General features: G+C 44.6%; 1 protein-coding gene across 1 annotated transcript in view; it reads left to right on the top strand.

Annotated features, from left to right (window-relative positions):
• The first annotated feature begins 3,130 nt into the window (after window positions 1-3,130).
• XRN2 (5'-3' exoribonuclease 2) overlaps window positions 3,131-14,670 on the top strand; it is a 121,852-nt gene continuing 110,312 nt past the window's right edge. Inside the window, exon 1 of the mRNA XM_077282782.1 lies at window positions 3,131-3,437. Within this exon, the coding sequence (XP_077138897.1) occupies window positions 3,363-3,437 (75 nt within the window). The 5' untranslated portion in view covers window positions 3,131-3,362. The remainder of the gene's footprint in view (window positions 3,438-14,670) is intronic.

Genomic DNA, 14,670 nt, shown 5'->3' with positions numbered 1-14,670 from the left:
GCTATGATGGATTAGGATTATAGTTTCATGTTGGTGTGAATGTGGATGTAGGCAGCTCTGACCGGTGCTGAAGCTGTACATTATCAATACATGGTGATATCAAAGTTCATGTAAAATCTTAAGGGTTACAATATTGTTGACTGTGAAATGAGGTAACGGAGGATCTGTCAGTGAGCTCGTTCTGATATCACCCCTCCCCCCTCTGCACCCAGGGCTGAGCTGACTGCTGCCTGATATGTCTGGGGCTGCCCACTGTAGGGGGGGCTTTCACCTTCTTTCCCCGATATCACAACTGGCAATGGCTGGACTGTGCCAGGGACACTTTGTGCTGTACGCACCATATTGTTTGAATTGGGCGTTGGCCCAGCCGGCAACAAGGAGGGAAAAAGAGGAAGAAGAAGGGGGAGGGTTCGAGGAGTGAGACAAAGGAATAGTAGGAGGGGAGAGAGAGAGAGAGAGAGTGTGGAGAAGAGGGAGGAGAGATGGGTGTGTAGAAGGAAAAGAAGGAGGAGATAGGTGTGGTTGTGAAGTGGAGAAGAAGGGAGGAGAAGATGGAGGGTGAGAAGAAATATGTGGAGGAAGAGGAGAGGAAAAGAGAGAGAGAGAGAAGAATGCAGAGAGAAAAGACTGACAACAGAATGAGAACAATAGAGTGGAGCAATGATGCCTTCTCCCTGTAGGGAGAGACGGGGTGCACCACATACTGTGCAAAAATAACTACCTATACCATGGATTCTGCTAAAAGCAGACTACTCAGATTCTCCTGTCTTATACCCACAAAAATCACTTCCTGGTTTGCTCATATAACTTTCTGTACCATCTAAACGATGTAAGCTCTGCTGCCACTTTATTCCCCATGGCAAGAGTAAAAAATGAAAAAAAACACACAAAAATGAAAAAAGAAAACAGTACTAAAAAAAAACTTCTAAAAATGAGTATATAAAACTCTAAGAAAAACCCAAAATGATAAGAAAACCGTCAAAAACTTAGTTCACAACCAAAAACTCAAAACTTTGATACAAGAGTAAAGAAAAAACTTTTTTCAAAAATAAATAAATAAAAAATAAAAAGATAAAGAGATTGAAGATTGAGGAAAACTTAATTAAAAATTTTAAAATGCCGCAAAAAGGAAAAAAGACCCTTTAAGAGAGTAAAAAGAATTAAAAATGAAAACGGCTTTTCCCTTTTTTTTTTTTTTTTTTTTTTTTAGAATCTCTGCGCCCAAATGCAGTCAGAGACACACTTCCTCTTTTTTAATACTATAATATTCTAATATGCAATGTCACTAAAATCCCGTTTGTCATATCAAAAATGATAGATACAATTTAAATTTCACTTCTTCACAAAAAAACTACATATACCCAGCATTGCAGCTGAAAACAGTCAGAAAAAAAAACAAAAAAAACAGATGTGACAATTTGATTTACAATGCATATCTCTCCTTCAGCAGCCGAAAAAGAGGAAGTTTAAGAGAACTATTTCTGCTTCTTAAAGCGGCAATAGTTCATGACACAAACAGACAGATAGACAATCCGAGAGATGCCCTTTTAAATTCTGTGACACATGCAGGCTGCGCTGGGAACAGACAACTATCAATCGCACTGGCACGCATATGCCGGGTTCTACCACCCTCCGCTCTGGTCGTCCTGACTGGCCGCCGGCTACGGGAATCTGTGGTAGCCCCTGAAAACTATCACCATCCATGCCTGGATTCTGGAGCCACCTGCTCCGGAACTACCTGTTCCTTTCCTCTTGCACGGGAATCTGTGATAGCTTACTCAGCGATTTGAACTCCTGCTGTCTGCTACCCAGCCACCATAAACAAAAGTCACTTTTTCCTTCCTCTCTCGGATTTTACACAAACACATACACGGTCCACAGCAGACACCTCCCAGGGTGGATTCGTGGCTACGGATTTTTTACACTACCTGGGAATTTGTGACCACATCTTACCGGCAAGAAGCATAGACGAGGACTGGGCACAGGGGACTTTCAGGTAAGATGATAACATTTTCTTACCTTACTTATGGAGCTGCGCAGTCTCCTGCCCCTGTGCCAAAGCCACGGCCATAACTTCGGTTCCGGTCAGTAGTGGGTCCACGTGTGCGTTTCATCCGGGCCTCGCTGTTGGGCGCCATTCTGTTATGGAAATATTAGGGTTGGATAAATATATCCCTGTGCGTGCTGTGGCCGCTCCCAATTAGACTGAGTATTTTGAGCGCTCAAAGGAATGAGACTGCAACACCATTGTGTCAGAACAACATTCCATCAATACTGAATTTTATTGTACATACATAGTTTTATATTTTCACATAGAAAGGAGTGGTTAGGGGTTGTCAGGGGTGGTCAGTTAATTATCATATTGTCTAGCTCCTCTGTCATTGGTTATCTAAACATATATGGAATATTGTGATTAATGCTCATATGACTGCTGATTAAGCTGAGACATTCGATCAGCAGTCATCAAACATCTGACATTCTTCTGCTTTTAAGGATGGAAAACCCCATACGATCTGTCTGGTTTATATTAGTTCATGTCAGCCATTTTATGATCTGTCTAGGTTATATTAGTTTGTGTCAGCCATTTTAAACCATTGATTATAATGTATATATTTGATTATAGAGGAGTATACATGCAAGTGAGATCTACATGATATATATATTTCTATCACATATAATGCCCCCCTATACATCAGTGTATAATGCCCTCCCCTTATACATCAGTCTATAATGCCCTCCCCCATTCATCAGTGTATAATGCCCTCCCCTTATACATCAGTGTATAATGCCCTCCCCTATACATCAGTGTATAATGCCCTCCCCTATACATCAGTATACAATGCCCTCCCCTATACATCAGTGTATAATGCCATCCCCCATACATCAGTCTATAATGATGAGCACCCTCATAGATCAGTATGTAACACCCTACCCTCATACATCAGTATACAACGCCCACCCCCATACATCTTATTCATCAGCCTATAAGTGCACCCACCCCCATGAGCAGTTTTTCCCGCACTAGTCTGCAGGCAGTAGCACGGCTTGTCACATGACACTATGGGGGACGGGGTCTCATGTTACAACACACGACTCGGACGATATAAGCAGTGACGTGCCGGTTGCTGTCAGGACATGACTACCGCGTGTACAGTGTCGCGGGCTGGTGTGATGTCCTTGGTTTGCCCTCACATAGCACTATAAGCGGGATCCGAACAGTGGGAGGAGCCACAACTACTGCTCCGCAACCCCGCCCCCTTAGAAATAGAAAGCGGAAGTGGGGCCTGTTGTCAGCACCGCCACTTCCTGTGTGAGTGCGTAACGTGTGTGCGCCTTGTTCCTTCCGTGGCCTGCAGTGAAACATGGGAGTACCGGCGTTCTTCAGATGGCTCAGCCGCAAGTATCCGTCTATTGTCGTGCACTGCGTGGAGGAGAAGGTCAGTGATGGCGCCCTGTGTCCGCTGTGCTGCTCACAAGCCTCTGTCGTCACAGACGTGCTGTGTACCGGGCCCACACCCCGCTGCATGCACGCACACGCGTGTCTCACTATCCCGGCCCTCAATGCACTGGTTCAGTGGAGCAGAAGTGTCTCTCGGGAGTCGGGGTCTGCTGGGCTAATGGGGAGGATGATTTACAGGGGTGTTCTCAAAAATACACAGTATATCCTATCTGTAGGGCCGGGGATGACATGGTGACTACAGGGGTCTGCCTGCTGAGACCACCAGAGATCCCTGGCCAGTGCTGTATGTAACAGAGGTGCACACTGCCTCCGCTCCAGTCACTGTATGGGACTGTCAAGGGCTGCGCTCTATTTCCTGCAGTCCCACATCCAATCCCAGGATCGCTGGTGGTCCCAGCACGTGGACCCTCAGTGGTCACTTGGCATTTGGCTAGTGATGGCTTTTTTTTTTAAACTAACTCTTAAAAAAAAAAAAAAAAAAGTAAAAATTAAAGTGTTTATTGGCCTCCTTCAATTGGTGCTACCCTATCGTCTCTGTAACAGTTTTTCTTCTCCGCTTCCAAATGATGGCCCCCGTAATAAAGATGCAAGTTTTCCCTACAACCAACTGTGCATATTCTACAGACCTTCGCAGTGGGCGTTTGCTTTTTTCTCTCTTCTGTGGTGTGGTCCAGTGTCATAGAAAAGCAATCAAACTACGTCCACGTCATTGGTGGGGATCAAGCCCCCCGAGTTCACAGCTGTAGCCTGGCTCTCTATCTGCAGTCACTACATCTGGTCCCTGGGAGCACAGGTGTAAAGCAGCACAGTGCATCGCCTAGAACAGAGCCAGGCTGCAGCTGTACCTTCTCTGTGGGCGTCTGCGTTCTCTCCTCTTATACGGCCATATTTTGGTTGGCCAGCATTATAGCAGCAGAAAAGCTCAGATGTTTGAAGGAAAAAAAAATTGCTGCTTTATTACTGGGGAGGATAACTTTGTAATTGAGGGACTTTAAAGAAAAGCCGTTCCAGAATTAGTTGATCAGTGTCAATAAATGCAGAATAGTGCTCTCCTTATCTCAATGCAGGGCTGTGCCTGATTACGACTACCTCTTCATCTTTCATCTCACAGACGGCCAGTGTGGATGGAGTGGAGTAAAGCAGAGCTGACAACTAACTGCAGATGTGTTTGTAATGAGACAAAGTTCAGCTCTGCTGTACTGTTCAGTTGTAATGGTGGTTAGGGTGGAATTTCCTCTTTCTCTCGAAGATTTTGGGGAAAAAGAGCTTCTATGGGACGGTGTATGCATGGTCGGTGACGCTGTGGTGTGGCTGTCGCATTTTATTTGTGCAAGACAGCTGGCCCTGTTGAATGTGACCTGAAGAGGCTGAGAGCGCAGCAGAAGAGGGAGCATGAGGAGGCTCAGATTTGTCATGCTTTTAAGATGTGTACTCCACTGCACCTTGTGCTTGTATTTGGGATGCCTGATCATGCAGGTGGTGCTCAGTTTAAAAATATGTACTAGTGATGAGCGAGCACTAAAATGCTCGGGTGCTCGTTACTTGAGTCAGGTAAATTGCTTACTCTAGGTCTGGAGCGGGTCTAAAAATTGCTTTAAATGATGGGAACAGCATAGGGAATACCCCTGGAAGCATCCCTGAATCCCACGTCACTGCTGTGAACAATGTTGTCAGAGTATTACGCCACTTTTACGTGACAGTAAACATACAAAATCACAGTTAAAATGTATTTGAGTGAGAAAAATGATAGGAAACTCTTTCCAGTATAATAACTTGTATATGATGCCAAATAAGAGAAAAAAATGCGCCTCCACATTGTGGGCTATGTTCACACGTAATGTTTTTGCTGCGTGTTTGCATTGCTTTCAATGGTGAAAAATAAATTCTACAGGAAATGTAATTTTAGCATTTTAATGTCTTATTTGTCCATGTGATGTTTGCAATGATCAGACACATCCTGTTTAATTTATGAAGGAGGTACTCTGAAAGTAAATTTCTTTTTTCCAGGACGTCCCCCTGACAGCACTCTGGAGGACGTCCTCCTCCTCCTTGCAGGGACAGGAAACAACACGAGAGGTTAAAAGGTCCCACTCCGCCCCCTTTCCTTTAGTGTTTTTCCTGTCCCTGCATGGAGGGACACGCGAGAGAAGCAAGCTTACCGGACCGGAGGGCTCAGGGGGATCGTGCGGCTGGTCCAATATCCTTCCCCCTCGTCGATAGCCCAGGGCACATACTTCCCGGGTGGGAGTCCCTGTGCCCAGAGACCAGTCGAGCGGACGCGCTCCTGGGTGAGCCGCTTCCTCCCAGGGGGAGGCTCTCGGCTCGGGCGCCAGGAGGAACAAGAGGCGCCGGCGCCAGTAAGGGAAAAGGCGCATAGGTCCACATGACCTCAGGTGAACATGCATGGACGGCAGAACCTCCCGGCTCAGCGTGCGTTCCACTGCGTGGAACGCGGAAGTAAGTGTGTATTGTCACTTCCGGTGACGTCAGCGGCGTCATTTCCGGCGAAGGCGGTGACAGAACTTGCGTTCCACAGTATGGAACGCTGAAGCGTCTATAAAAAGGCGCCGGTTTTGAAAATGAGCGTCCAAGCGTTCTACTCGGCAAGCGCTACAGTGAACCGGGACGCACATTCAAACGAGCCAGAAAAGGAGGTCTGCAATGCCAGAGACAAGGGGTAAGTGCAGCAAGGCTGCTAAATCCCTATATGTATATCTGGCAGGGGATGTGCTATTTATGGTATATATATATTTATATTTAAACAGAGGATATGGATCCCAGGAGTGAAGAGACTGGGGTAAGTGCGCATAGCGCATATTACCTTTCTCACTTATTCCTAAGTCACTAAGATATACTCACTCTTATACTTAGGATAAGGAGGCTCAACAGACATCCCTGCCAGTGGCAAAAAAGTCAGGCAAGGCACTGACAAAGTCCAGACGATGCTCCATATGTAATGCAAAGTTACCAGAAGCGCATAAAAAGGAGTTGTGCGGGGCCTGCATTTCTAGAGTTGTAAGAGAAGAGCAACCGTCGTTATTATCCGAAATGAGATCCTTAATTCGGGAAGAAGTACAGAATTCATTAGCTACCATGACACAACGGTACCCCTCCAGCCCAGGTCGAGGTCGCAAGAGACCACGGATGGACCTGGACCAGGATGATGTGGAGGCGTCATCTAAGGAAGAATCAGACGGGAGAAGTTCGGACCAAGAAGAAGGAGAATTACCATTGGAGGAACAGGACCAAGGAAGGAAGTTTCTATTTCCCGTAGAAGAAACAGAAGATTTAGTGCAAGCAGTGAGGAATACGATGCAGATGAAAGAAGAACCGCGGCCTAAGTCCAGACAAGATTTAATGTTTGGAGGGCTTACGTCACAAAAACAGACGGTATTCCCTGTAAGCGATCACCTAAAGCAGATGATATTGCAAGAATGGAAGGATGCTGAACGTAGACTGATAGTGTCTCGGGAATTTAAAAGTCGTCTACCATTCGATCCAGAGGATATCAAGTCTTGGGAGGAAATTCCAAAGGTTGACGTACCCATAGCCAAGGTTACTAAAAAAACGGCTATTCCTTTTGAGGACTCATCTAGCCTCAGAGACGCTATGGATCGCAAAGCAGATATTCTGTTGCGCCGTTCCTGGGAAGCATCGGCAGCGCTGATAAAGGCTAACATTGCAGCCACGTCAGTAGCTAGATCAATGTATTTGTGGATGGGGCAGTTAGAGGAACATTTGGTGAATAAAACCCCACGGGCCGATATAATTTCCTCCTTACCCATCATAAAGTCTGCCACAGCCTTTATGGCTGACACGTCAGCAGAATCCGTCAGATTTGCGGCCAGGAATAGCTCCTTATCCAATGCGACTCGTAGAGCTATATGGCTTAAATCATGGTCAGGAGATAATGCATCTAAAAATAAATTATGTGCTATCCCCTTTTCAGGTTCCAAAGTATTTGGACAGGCTTTAGATGACATTCTAGAGTCTGCTTCAGACAATAAAAAAGGGTTTCCGGAGGAGAAACCAAAAAAGTTTCAGCCATTTCGGAAAAGACCCCCACCTCGAAGTTCCTATAGAGGCAAACAGCCTGACTATAGAGAACAATGGAGATCCAACAGAGGTACCTATAGAGGAGCATACTCTCAGAACCGAAAGGGAAGAAATACCCTATTTGGATCAAGCCCTAGATCTAGGAGACAATGACGCCACAGGTATAGGGGGCAGACTCAGTTTTTTCCTGAACAACTGGAAAAAAATTACAAAAAATGCCTATGTCCTCAAAATAATTTCAGAAGGATACAAAATAGAGCTAGTATCCCCAGCACCACAGAGGTGTATACCACCCACCAGCGTGGCAAAAGATTCACCAATGTTCTCGGACCTCCACAAGCTGTTCAGGTCTCAGGTTATAGTGCGGGTTCCCAAAACAGAAATAGCCAGAGGTCACTACTCTTCACTATTTTCAATTCCAAAGCCATCGGGAAAAACTCGCACAATAATAAACCTAAAACCCTTGAACGCCTATGTAAGATACAAAAGATTCAGAATGGAATCAATAAAAACAACTGTCCACCTCATAGACAAAGATGCGGTAATGTGTACGCTCGACCTAAAAAGCGCTTATCATCAGGTTCCAATCCATGTAACATCTCAGGAGCTTCTGAGGTTTTCTGTAAAGATTCCGGACCAAACCTGCCACCTACAATTTCAGTGTCTCCCGTTCGGCCTGGCCTCAGCACCAAGGATATTTACAAAACTGGTAGCAGAGGTGGTGGCATATTTAAGAAACGAAGGAATTACAATAATTCCTTATTTGGACGATTTTCTGCTGGTAGCCAGAACAAAAAACACCTTAATCCTACACAGGGATCGAGCCATCTCAGTCCTAGAATATCTAGGTTGGGTTGTAAACCAGGAGAAATCACACATAAAGCCCGAATCTCGGAAGGTGTTTCTGGGAGTTCTTCTAGATGCCACCTCAAGACAATCCTTTTTACCAAGAGAAAAACAGGTGTCAATGAGAGCGTTAATTGTGGAATTCCTAAAACATCGGATTACTATAAGATCAGCCATGAAGATCTTAGGGAAGATGACGGCCTGTATCACTTGCGTAAGGTGGGCACAGGCTCACTCAAGATTGTTACAAGATCAGGTGCTCTCGACATGGGATCGACGTCAGTCATCACTGGACAAAGTAATCCATCTGACAAGAGCAGTAAAAAAGTCATTACACTGGTGGACTCAAAACAGCAACCTAAGAGTGGGTGTTCCATGGACCTTGAACCCTTGTGTGGTGATTACCACAGACGCCAGTCAGTGGGGTTGGGGAGCCCATCTAGAAGGATCATTCATCCAAGGCAGATGGCCAGAAGATATCAGTCAAAGATCTTCAAACTACAGGGAGCTTTACGCTATTTGGGAAGCTCTAAGAAGGAATCACTCTCGCTTGAGGAACAAACATGTGAAAGTCCTAACGGACAACATGACAGCAGTATCCTTCATAAGACATCAGGGAGGTCCCAGACACAAACCACTTCAAGAGTTGGCACGAAGAATATTTTTTTGGGCAGAGAACACAGTCCTGTCGATCACAGCAGTCCACTTAGAGGGATCTCAAAACGTCCTGGCAGATTATTTGAGCAGAAAAGAAGTCTGTCCGACAGAATGGGAATTAAATCAAGAAATCTTTCACCAATTATGTCATCATTGGGGAACTCCCAGGATAGACCTATTCGCTACAAGAAAAAATTCGAAGGTGGCCAGATTCTATTCCCTCAACCCTATGGACATGCCAGAAGCAGTCGACGCTTTGAGTCAAACATGGGTCGAGCCACTCTCTTATGCATTCCCTCCAATAGCACTCATTCCGAGAGTGCTCAGAAAGATTCAGGAAGACCAAGCAACAGTGCTGATGGTGGTGCCATTCTGGCCAAGAAGGAGCTGGTTTCCATTGTTAGGACAAATGACAACAGACAGTCCAATCAGACTTCCCCTATGGAAGGACATCGTTCATCAGGGGCCGGTGTTACATCAAAACCCGGAACGATTACACCTTTCAGCGTGGATCCTGAGAGGGACATCTTGAAATCGCGGGGATTATCGGATGAAGTCATCTCAACAATCCAAGCTAGTCGTAAACCAGTGACTTCAGCTATTTATTACAAGATTTGGAAGAAATTCTGTATGAAGGGTGGCAGGTTGGCCGAGACGTCGGGAAACCCGGATGTTCCCAGAGTTCTGGATTTTCTCCAATCTGGATTCAATATGGGGCTGAGACCTAGTACCCTTAAGGTGCAAATTTCGGCTCTTAGCACATTCCTGGATTACCCATTGGCCTCTCACCCTTGGGTAATCAGATTTGTAAAAGCAATCCAGAGATTACGTCCCACGTTTAGACAAATATCTCCCACTTGGGATTTAAATTTAGTGCTCAGAGCCCTATGTAAAGATCCCTTTACCATTAAAGGTGACATGCCCATTGCAATACGAACTTGGAAAACAGCTTTTTTGGTAGCAATTACATCGGCCAAAAGAGTAGGGGAGATACAAGCCCTGTCAATTAGGGATCCGTACCTCCAGGTTGGTGAGGATCATATAATCTTAAAACTAGATCCATCATTTATTCCCAAAGTGGCTTCAGTACAAAACAGAAATCAGGAAATAATTCTACCCTCCTTTTGCAATAAACCCTCTAATACAAAAGAACAATCCTTACATTCTCTTGATGTTAGACAGGCAGTACTAGACTATTTGGAGGCCACTAGTACTTGGAGAAAAGATCCCAATCTATTTATCTTGTTTGGAGGTAAAAATAGGGGTAAAAAAGCATCCAAAACCTCTATAGCTAGATGGATCACTACAGTTATCTCAAAAGCCTATACGTCAGAAGGGGTAGATTGTCCTATGGGAATAAAAGCTCATTCCACTCGGGCCATTTCAGCATCATGGGCTGAACGGGCAGGGGCATCTTTAGAACAAATCTGTAAAGCCGCAACATGGGCCAGTGCGAACACATTCTGTAAACACTACAAACTAGACGTGTTAGCAACACAGCAAATGTCATTTGGGAGAAAGGTTCTCCAGGCAGTTATCCCACCCTAAAGGAGTTTTCTTTGGTATTCTCCAGAGTGCTGTCAGGGGGACGTCCTGGAAAATGGGTATTATACCTACCGATAATTCGGTTTCCAGGAGTCCATCCTGACAGCACCGTTACTTCCCCCCCTATGTATACTATGTCATATGCTGTAAATATGATTTGGTTAAATAAAAATTCAAATGGTATCTATCCATGGTGTGGTACTTGTCAAAACACTAAAGGAAAGGGGGCGGAGTGGGACCTTTTAACCTCTCGTGTTGTTTCCTGTCCCTGCAAGGAGGAGGAGGACGTCCTCCAGAGTGCTGTCAGGATGGACTCCTGGAAACCGAATTATCGGTAGGTATAATACCCATTTTCATGGCCATTAGGCGGCCATCACTATTTGTAGAGGGCCAGCAGCCAGGCTCCACTAAGCATTTTTGGAGGGCCAGCTGACGGCTATGTGTTCCATAGCTGTATACAGTCATGGACAAAAATTTTGAGAATGAGACAAATATTAATTTTGCCAAAGTCTACTGCTTCATTTTTTCTAATGGCAATTTGCATATACTCCTGAATGTCAGAGTGATCAGCTTAACAGCAATTACTGTACTTGCAAAGTCAATATTTGCCCAGAAAATGAACTTTAACCCCCAAAACACATTTCAACATCATTGCAGTCCTGCCTTAAAAGGAGCAGCTAACAGCGTTTTAGTGATTGATCCATTAACACAGGTGTGGGTGTTGATGAGGACAGGGCTGGCGATCAATCAGTCATGATTAAGTAAGAATGACATCACTGGACACTTTAAAAGGAGGCTGGTGCTTGTATCATTGTTTCTCTTCAGTTAACCATGGTTATCTCTAAAGAAACACGTGCAGCCATCATTGCACTGCACAAAAATGGCCTAACAGGGAAGAGTATTGCAGCTACAAAGATTGCACCTCCGTCAACAATCTATCGCATCATCAAGAACTTCAAGGAGAGAGCTTCCATTGTTGTCAAAAAGGCTCCAGGGCGCCCAAGAAAGACCAGCAAGCGCCAGGACCGTATCTTAAAACTGTTTCAGCTGCAGGATCGGACTACCAGCAGTGCCGAGCTTGCTCAGGAATGGCAGCAGGCTGGTGTGAGTGCTTCTGCACACACTGTGAGGCGGAGACTCTTTGAGCAAGGCCTGGTTTCAAGGAGGGCAGCAAAGAAGCCACTTCTCTCCAGAAAAAACATCAGGGACCGACTGATATTCTGCAAAAGGTACAGGGAGTGGACTGCTGAGGACTGGGGCAAAGTCATTTTCTCTGATGAATCCCCTTATCGATTGTTTGGGACATCTGGAAAACAGCTTATTCGGAGAAGAAGAGGTGAGCGCTACCACCAGTCTTGTCTCATGCCAACTGTAAGGCATCCTGAAACCATTCATGTGTGGGGTTGCTTCTCAGCCAAGGGAATCGGCTCACTCACAGTCTTGCCTAAAAACACAGCCATGAATAAAGAATGGTACCAGAATGTCCTCCAAAAGCAACTTCTCCCAACTGTCCAAGAGCAGTTTGGCGCCCAACAATGCCTTTTCCAGCATGATGGAGCATCTTGCCATAAAGCAAAGGTGATGGCTAAATGGCTCATGGAACAAAACATAGAGATTTTGGGTCCATGGCCTGGAAACTCCCCAGATCTTAATCCCATTGAGAACTTGTGGTCAATCATCAAGAGATGGGTGGACTGGACAAACAAAAACCAACAAATTCAGGCAAAATGCAAGCATTGATTATGAAAGAATGGACTGCTATAAGTCAGGATTTGGTCCAGAAGTTGATTGAGAGCATGCCAGGGAGAATTGCAGAGGTCTTGAAGGGTCAACACTGCAAATATTGACTTGCTGCATTAACTCATTCTAACTGTCAATATAACCTATTGGTACTCATAATATGATTGCAATTATATTTCTGTATGTGATATAAACATCAGACAAACACTAATAAAAACCAGAGGGCAGCAGATCATGTGAAAATATAATTTTGGTGTCATTCTCAAAAATTTTGGCCATGACTAGTGCTACCTCAATATAATTTATCCATCTGAGGTGGGCAAATTTATCTTTTTCATATTAATACTGTAAAGATTGAAACTTGGAGGTCCAGCAGGCGCCCCCCGCTATTTTTAAAGGGCCAACAGGCTTCTTGTGGACAGATGACACCAAGATAGAGCTTTTTTGGGAAAGCACATAATTCTACTGTTTACTGTAAATGGAATGAGGCCTAAAAAAAATAGCACAGTAGTTAGTCAAATATGGTGCAGGTTCATAGAAATTTAGGTGGTATTTTGCTACTTCTGGCCTTGGGTGCCTTAACTGTATGCAAGGGATCATGAAATGTGAAGCTACCCAAAGGATTTTGGGTTTCAATGTAGTGCCCGGAGTCTGAAAGCTGGGTTTGCATCCTAGGTCATGGATCTTCCAGCAGGACAGTGACCTCAAATATAATTCAAGAATCTCAGAGAAAAAGATAGAAATAAAGCACTCAAGAGTTCAGAAGTGGTAATCCCAGCTTACAGATGCTAGAGAGAAACTGTGAATGGACACCTTAAATCAGTTAATTTTGCCTGCTTTGATGAATTTCTGAGAACAGAACACTGTAAGAAACCTGCATCGGTCAATGAGTCCATGGAGAAAAAGCAACAGCAAGGCTTAGAATTTTAAGGCAATAATCCCTGGCTAGATGCCTGTTATACGCTATACCTTCTGCAACACCTCACCATAGACTAACTGCAGATAAGAGTGGTATTACTATAACGGAATATAATCTATTTGAATTAGCCCTTAAAAAAAGCCATTATTTTAATGTAGCAGCGTCAAGGACTGTTATTTCATCAACCCTGTTGGGGAATATAGTGGGGCACGTTTTGCATCTATTCAGCCTGATATAGAGGATACCAGGATCTTCTGTACTTCCTGTGCAAACCTGCTCGGCTGTGAAATCCTTTAAACCAAAAAATAAAGGAGCCAAAATAACCTATTTACTGATATAATCATATCAAATTCAAGTAGATGACAAAATCTTGTACCAAAAAAACTACCTGAACTAAAACCATAATAACCACATAATCAACCATATTGTCTTCATAATATAAATAATTTTATTAAAGACACCAATCCAAGTTTACACAAAAAACGATTAAAAAAAATAACAAAATCTAAAAACAAGGAGAGCAGATCACCATACATAATCTACTTTGCAATACACAATAAAGTACTATATACATCCAGCTAATCATGGTAAATAGGGAAACACATATTTTATGCTAATAATCTCATCATTTTTCAGAATAATCAATAAAGTGCCACAAATATATACCGTATATACTCGAGTATAAGCCGACCCGAGTATAAGCCGACCCCCCCCAATTTTGCCACAAAAAACTGGGATAACTTATTGACTCGAGAATAAGCCTAGGGTGGAAAATGCAGCAGCTACCGGTGAATTTCAAAAATAAAAATAGATGCTCCATACCGTTCCTTATGGCCCCATAGATGCTCCATATAAAGCTGTGCCCCATATACAATGCTCTGCACCGTTCATTGTTGCCCCATAGATGTGCCATAGAAAGCTGTGCACCATATACAATGCTCTGCACCGTTCATTGTTGCCCCATAGATGTGCCATAGAAAGCTGTGCCCCACATACAATGCTCTGCACCGTTCATTGTTGCCCCATAGATGTGCCATAGAAAGCTGTGCCCCATCTATAATGCTGCTGCAATAAAAAAAACGACATACTCGCCTCTCTTGCTTGCAGCTCCTCAGCGTCCCGTCTCGGCGTCTCTCCGCACTGACTGTTCAGGCAGAGGGCGGCGCGCACACTAGTACGTCATCGCGCCCTCTGACCTGAACAGTCAGAGCAAGAGGACGCGGAAGACAGAGCGGCGCCCGGCGTGTGGAACGTGGACAGGTAACTATGTAATACTCACCTTCTCCCGGCGTCCCTGGCTCCTTATCCTGGACAGCTGGTCTCCGGGTGCCGCAGCCTCTTCCTCTGTCAGCGGTCACCGTTACCGCTGATTAGAGAAATGAATATGCGGCTCCACCCCCTATGGGAGTGGAGTCCATATTCATAACTTTAATGAGCGGTCCCACGT

The sequence above is a fragment of the Ranitomeya variabilis genome, chromosome 2, assembly GCF_051348905.1.
Source record: "Ranitomeya variabilis isolate aRanVar5 chromosome 2, aRanVar5.hap1, whole genome shotgun sequence".
Taxonomy (NCBI): Eukaryota; Metazoa; Chordata; class Amphibia; order Anura; family Dendrobatidae; genus Ranitomeya; species Ranitomeya variabilis.
This window is presented reverse-complemented; position numbering and strand designations above follow the sequence as displayed.